The sequence below is a fragment of the Python bivittatus genome, unplaced genomic scaffold (assembly GCF_059951505.1).
Source record: "Python bivittatus isolate LINGU-HERP-01145 unplaced genomic scaffold, Pbiv_v1 ctg000740_np1212, whole genome shotgun sequence".
Lineage (NCBI taxonomy): Eukaryota > Metazoa > Chordata > Lepidosauria > Squamata > Pythonidae > Python > Python bivittatus.
The window spans coordinates 1,953,013-1,959,902 of NW_028277106.1; the positions used below are offsets into that span (position 1 = coordinate 1,953,013).

Consider the following 6,890-nt stretch of genomic DNA (forward strand, 5'->3'; position numbering starts at 1 on the left):
GTGGAAAAGCGGGAGAGGAGCCCTCCCCGCTAAGCTTCTGTCGGGCCTCTGTCGGGCCTCAGCTCGGCTCCATTTGTCTTCATTAGGGAGGCCCTTCCTCGGTTGTTTGGTCTTGTCCGGAAAGAACCCCCACAACATTTCTAGGAAATAACGCGCGAGGCTGCTTCGGTTTGGACCGGCTCTTTCAAAGCAACATTCGGCTTTCTCCCCACAATCTCTCAGCCCTGATTCCGGGTGCAGCCGCTGAGCTCGCAAAGACCACTGCAGTCTTTCCTTCGATGATGCCTCTGAGCCTACTGAGCTGAGATGAGGGAGGGAGGGAGGGAGGGAGGGAGGGTCGCAGGTCCCAGGCCGTCCCTCTGCCGAACCCCCAGAAGGAGAGCGGGGTCAGGCGCCGGTCCTCTCCGCGACTCACTAGCGGCATTGTTCCGGCCTCCACCGCTGCGCCTCTTGCAGCGCCCCAACTTCAGCCCGTCTTTTAGGCCCGAGCTTCATTCCTCCTCCCCCTCCCGGCTCTCCCCGTCGGCACACAAATGCTGGAAGCGGTTTGGCATCAAGTGTGTCCTTTTATTCCAAATATGTACAAGCACGCGCGACCGAGAAACGACAGAAACGGGCAGCGGCGGAGGGGCAGAAGAGGGGGCTGTCATCGGTGAGAACCACCGCCCCATCCCTTCCTGGAGGGGTCTTCTCGTGGGCTCGGTAGGCCCGGTGCAGGCCCAGCAATGCCTGCCTCGGATCTCTCAAGAGCTGGCTCCTTCGCCACACAGCGGCTCGGAAAGGGCGCGAGTGGTGTGGCTATCCCAGCTCGCTCGCCATCTGCTCCTTGTCACCCCGTCCTCCTGCTCCACAGGTGCCCCGGTGGCGCCTCACCCAAGGAAGGACACGAACTCACAGAGACAAAACAGCCGAGGCCACGGGGACAACGGGGCGCTAGAAAAACAACAGCAACAGCAACAACAACGGCAACAAAATTAAACTTTTAAAAATTGCACCAAAACTTCCCCTCCATCGAAAAAAAGGGGGCGGGGGGGTGGGAACCCTGGCACTCGCTCAGCACATGCGGGGCTGCGGGTCAGGACGGGAGGCCTCTTAAGGTGCGGTGCCCGGCGAGGGAGGGGAAGGGAATCCAGGAGAGACTCCGCTGTCCGGGAGAGACGGGGGCGACAGGAAGGGTCCTGTGCCCCTCTTGCACTCCTCCTCAAGCTGCCTTGCTATCCAGAGGCAGGGAGGGGGGAAGCCGGCAGCTGGAGGGGGCAATTCCCCTCCTGGTGTCGGACGTGGGGGAGCATGAGGCCCCCTCACCGGCCCTCAGTCTCCCACGTCGATCTCTTCCTCCTCCTCCTCCTCCTCCTCCTCCTCCTCCTCCTCCTCCTCTTCCTCGCCGTCGGAGAAAGCGTCCGTGGTATGACGTGAGGCGCTGGGTGAAGGCGGGGGCGACGTGAGGGAGAGGTTGCCCCCGCGGGCTCGGGCGGGTGCGGACACGCCCGGGGGCTCCAGCTCGGGCATGCTGGCCAGCTTCTCCAGGGCGGCGGGGGGCAACTTCTTGAGCGACTCCACGTCGGCCTTCATCTCCTCCAGGTCCCGCTTCAGCTTGGCGCGGCGGTTCTGGAACCAGGTGATCACCTGCGCGTTGCTCAGTCCCAGCTGCGCCGCGATGTGGTCTCGGTCCGCGGGAGACAGGTACTTCTGATAGAGGAAGCGCTTCTCCAGCTCGTAGATCTGGTGGTTGGTGAAGGCCGTGCGCGACTTGCGCCGCTTTTTGGACGGGGGGCGCGGCCCGAAGGCGCCCAGCTGGTCCCGGCCTGCGGGAGAGGCAAGAAGGAGCCGTGGCTGCGTCAGGGTTGCTGGGCCCGGCTGGCCTGGCCGCTCTCTGAGCCCGGGGCGCTCGGTCGGCCCGCGCTGTGCTCTCGCGCGCTGCTCGGCTGCGCCAGGGGCCGGGCAAGCAGAGCCGGGACTCAGAAGGGCGCTCCAAAGCGGCAGGGCAGCTGCCTCTCTTCCCGGCCCGCCCGAGCCTCCGCGGCCCTGCGAGCGGCCGCCTCCTGGGGCGACAATCCCCCTTCAGCCGTGTATGTAGCGGGGTGTGTGTGTGTGTGTGGATGGGGTGCTCCAGGCCAGGGAGAAAAAAATGCGAGACGACCCGCTCCTCCCGCGCTCCTGCAGACCCTCCAGAGCCCGGACTCCAGAGCCCGCTCCCGTCTGCAGCGCACCCCAACGAAGCTTTCAAAATGAAACCCCTTTTCGGGGCGCAGGAAAGGGCCCTCTGGGCGGCCTGGAGCAAAACTGAGGCTGGAGAAAGAAGGATAATTCCCACCCGCTGGCTTTGGTGTGGGGAGGAAGACGAGAGATTCTCAGCCACCTTAAAATCCATGTTTTCCTTACAGCATCAACTTCCTGGAATAGACTCAAGGGCCTCGGGTGAAAGAAAAGGCGAGGAAGGCAAATGTGCGAGCCTTTTCTCCTGACCTGGTGAGAATCTGTTGAATCTATTGACTGATCTCTCTCACCTTTCAGGCGGAAGGAATCCAAGCCCCCCAGGCGTCCGAGCTCTGCAGGGTCGTCGTCCCCCCCTCCCCGCCACCGCGGCTATCGGGCAAATGGTCTTCTCCCCGACGGGTCGGGAACCCGATCCTCCAGCGGGGAGAGGCAGAAAAACGTTGAATACGGGGTTAGGGATCGCCCAGGGTTAAACATTAAACCTATCCTAGATGTATTTAGGGCCAGAAGAGCAATGGTTTCTAGAATAAGAGAAATGCTTTCCAAAAATCTAACAGCAGGATTCGAACCGACACGGCATCAATTTGCTCCCGCTCAGATTTCCTTGTCCTGTGAATCTGGCCTGGTCTGCACTTGCTCTAAATATAAAGGACTCGTTCTTGCTGTTTTTTCACCTATCCACTCCCCCCCCCCGAGTTTTTGCTTAACCTCCTGACTAGTGTCTGAAATGTTGGATTCTTCAGCTAATAAAATATGTTTTTGTGTCTTTCTATGGATGCCAGCTCAGAGAGCTGAAAATATAATATTTCTAGCCATTTCTAGTTACAAGAAATGCAAAACCACAGTTAAAAACCACATTTTAGATGGCTCTAATTAAAAACAAAATTCTTTACAATATCCCTGGATCTGAAGCAATCGACATTTGACTGATTGAAGAAAAGAAGTGCAAACCAGCCGGCTTCGCCTGCCTTTTCTTCAACCAGAAGAATTGAGTGCCGGAATTATTTGGGAGGGTTTTTCCATTAACACCTTTGAAAAATCCCGAAGCTTAAATATTTGTAAAAGCAGAGCAGTTGCAGGGAAGAAGAAGGGTGCAAAATATCCCCTTGTTTTTTACAAAAATAAGGGATGCCTGAGAAGGCTGAAAAGTTCTGGTAGAAAAAGGGGAAACACTTTAAGATAAATAATGTAAGGTAATATAATTTAATAACTTGTAATATAGTCTTAGGATTAGATGTTTGCATATTATAATATAGCATAAAATAGGACCATAATAGAAATTTGTAGAATTAACTGCATTTGCGTAAAATAATGTAATGAAAGAATATCTATAGTTGTACTATTGATGAAAGGGGTAATATTGTTGTCTGTTTTATTGTATCTATTTTTATTGGTCAATGACCGAAATAAATATGATGATGATGATGATATAGTTGTACTATACTGGTACAACTATAGTATAATAACTCATGCAATACTGTTATAGTCAGATCTGTTTTAGGTAAACTCTCATCTACACTGATAGTTGCCTTTGCAATTAGAGCATTTTGTCCTTACTTTGGGAAAAAGATTTCGGATGGAGAAATTTCACAGTTTGACTGCCCAAACAAATCCTGGAGTGCTGTTGCTGTTGTTAATTAATGATTTTATTTTATTAACTTTATATGTTGCCCATTCCCAAAAGTTCTGAAATAATATTATTTATTATTAAATTAAAATATTAAATAATATTTATTATTGAAATAATTCTGATGGTGGTGGTGGTGATGATGATGATGATGATGATGATGATGATTTAAATAACATCAACATCAAATCTTTATTACAGTGATAGATCAGCATAGATATTTAAATAACACATTTTAGATTTGGGACTTGGGTGGAAAATTGTTTTTGGGGACCAAAAGATTATGAACAGTGGAGGCAGCTACTCACTAAAACTTTTCCACCGAGCGAGAAGGACCCGTTAATCCTGGCCGGATGGAGCCAGGGGCGGATCTCTAGGCCTGCAAGCTCAGGCGGTGATCCGGCCGGCCCGGCCCGGCTGCGTCCACGTGCCCGCTGTCGGAACAAAGGGGTCCTTCCAGAGGAGCCTGAAGGCACCGGCGGAGGGTCTGGAAGGGGGTGGTGTGTGGGGAGCAAGCCCTGACCGAGGAGAGGCCAGCCTCAAGACTTGGACCCCAGCGCGGTGGCTTTGATTCCCGGGACTCAGCCACCGACGGACTCGGCCGACCTAAAGGCGAATCGGTCTGTGTCTGGTCGCCCAGCGGGAGCGGAGGAAATCGTCCAGCAGCACCTTCGGAGACAACTGGCGACAGCCATCTGCCGCCCGCGGAGCTCCGCTGAGAAATCTGGAAGCCGAACGCCGTCGGGGCTCGGTGCGGAGCGGCCGGGCGTCATGAGGCTCAGCCTCTGCGGCCAGACGAGCAGGTCCCGACTGCGGGCGGAGGAGCACGCGAAAGGCCGTCTGGAAATCCGCGGGCTCCCGGGTGGGCTTCGAGCAGGAAAGAAGGCGCCATCGGTGCGCTCATAGTGGACCGGGACGCGGGAGAAGTTCCGCAAATCCCCTTCCTCCCGGCCGGTGCTAAGGGAGCAGGACAGTGACCGGGCACCCTGGCGCTTTCTCTCCGCCGAGCGCTGCCGCGGATGGGCTCTTCCAGGGCACCCAAGAAAAGGGCCGCCGCAAGGTGGAAACAGCCCTCGCCTCCCTGGCCTCCAGGCGCCCAACCTCTTTGCAGCCAGCGACCCCCGGGTTCCCGCAGGGCGGGCAGGGACTAGAACCAGGGGCCTGGCCTGCTCCAGCTCTGCCCCGCACCCCTTCCCCTCGTCAACCGGCCTTACCTTCGGCTGCCTGAAGCACATTCAGCTCCAGCCCCTTGAACGTCTTGCTCGCCAGCTCCTCCAGGGCGCAGAGCGGGGAGTCGGGGGCGGGCACGCCGCTCCGGGGGGGTCCAGCAGAGCCGGCGACCTTGTCCAGCGGGCGGGCGGCAGGGGCTCTACGCCCGGAAGGTCGGCTCAGGATGTCTTCGATGCTGAAGGGGGTAAGCGGCTTGTTGGAGTTGCCGGGCGGCGGCAGCTGGTCCAGCGGGCTCCGGCGCCTCTCTTCTGCTGCGCCGGGCTGCGGCAGCGGGGGAACTGCCTTCCCTTCCTTGGCGGATGTCATTGCGGGGGAGGGAGGGAGGGAAGGGGGAGGACTGGCCCCGGCTTGTCCCAAGCGCCACAGCGGGCCGAGTGTTCAGCACCCCCTGCGGGTCATTGTGAGGCTGCCCTCCGGCCTCAGAAGCTCCGTAAGCCAGCCCTTGGTGGTGCTGAGCGGCCCGCGACCCCGGCCTAGGCGACCAGAGCAGCAGAATGTCCCCCGCCCATCCCCCTTCCGGGGCGCGACTGTTGTGGCGCGGGAGGGGGCGTCCGTCGGGTCTCCTGCGCCTCTCGCCGTCGGCGAGCGAGTACAGTCGCAGCCAAGACCGCTCGGGCGCTCCAGCCTTAAAGGCGCACAGGCTGGGCCATCGGGTGGGCACGGGGTAGGAGGAGCCAGCGCCGAAGTGTTAGCAAAGTTCCAGAGCCGGAGGGGGGGCTGTGGGGGAGCGGGGGAGGGAAGAGAAGGGGATCCCCGCTTCTCAGGGCGACTGGGCGAAGGAACCACCGCCTCGCCGCTCTTCCGGAGTTGCAGGCTGGCCCGGAATGCCCTCTGCTCAGCTCCGGCGCCCCGACCCTGGCGGCCCCAAGCTGCTCTGGGGTGTCTCTCCGGGGAAGAAGACCCTTTGGCCGTCCAAGTAGCGCCTTCCGTGCAGACCCTGCTTGGTCGGGCAGTCCCGCGAGAGCCGCCGGATCGGGCAGCTCCTCCCTCCCTCCCTCCCTCCCTCCGAAGGAACGGGCGCCGTCGGCCTCCTCCGGGGCTTCAACGACTGCAGTTCATCTGGTGATGCGAGTGTCGAGTCGTATTCCGGGAGGAAGCCCCCGAGTCTTGGCAGCTCGCGTCCCCAACCGAGTTGCGTCTTTAGCTCTGCGGGGGAGGCGGAAGCCATTCCTTAATGCCATTAGCCTTCAGCGGAGAAGCCCCCCTTCTCAGAGGCAGCGGTTGGTGAGTGCCTGCTGGGGAGGCTCCCGCGCGAATTGCCAGCCTTGGTCGCCAAGCTGAGCGCCTCCTCTGTCCGCTCTCCTTTTGCGGGCAGAAGCTGCTGGACCTCCCCCCCCGCCTTTTTTTTCTGGAGGGATCGGGAGGTCCCCGCCATTGTTCTGTGGTTCTGTGTTACGACCGTCCAGTCCTGGCTGTCCCCCGTCTTTCCAAAGGGAGTCGCTTGGCGCCGAGCGGAATCCTGTTCCGTTCCCAGCCTTTTCCTCGGTCCCGTTCGGAGGACGACGCGGGAGTGAAGCAGAGCGAAGCGCCGGTCTGGCTCCAGCCTTCCAAGGCCCCCCAAACCCGCCACGGCTGGGACTGCGGTTGCTCTCTTTTGCGGCGGAGTTCAGTGATCGGCCCGTTCTTGTTTAACACGTGTTATTTTTAGCCGCGCTGTCCGCCTGCTGTCGTTTCAGAGGGGCCCTGTTCCCGACCCTCGCGCTCCCGCTCGCTCCCTCGCGGGCTTCTTCGATCCGCCTTTCCACCGGAGCCGCAGCGCTTGTGCTGGTGGATCCCAGACGCACCGAAGCGGACGCGAGGACGCAGGTTTGTCTGC

At 58.7% G+C, this 6,890-nt stretch overlaps 1 protein-coding gene across 1 annotated transcript; it reads right to left on the bottom strand.

Annotated features, from left to right (window-relative positions):
* Positions 1-1,311: 1,311 nt before the first annotated feature.
* Positions 1,312-5,975, bottom strand: LBX2 (ladybird homeobox 2). Its single transcript, XM_088128729.1, has 2 exons — positions 5,059-5,975; positions 1,312-1,805 (listed from the first exon to the last, which is right to left on the bottom strand). The coding sequence occupies exons 1-2, from the start codon at positions 5,378-5,380 to the stop codon at positions 1,312-1,314; spliced, it is 816 nt and encodes a 271-aa protein (XP_087984855.1). The 5' UTR covers positions 5,381-5,975.
* Between the last annotated feature and the right edge of the window lie 915 nt (positions 5,976-6,890).

Coding starts and splice junctions, on each gene's coding strand:
- LBX2 (XM_088128729.1), bottom strand. CDS start 5,380: ATGACATCCGCCAAGGAAGGGAAGGCAGTTCCCCCGCTGCCGCAGCCC. Junction 1,806..5,058: donor TGTGCTTCAGGCAGCCGAAG/GTAAGGCCGGTT, acceptor CCTCTCCCGCAG/GCCGGGACCAGCTGGGCGCC.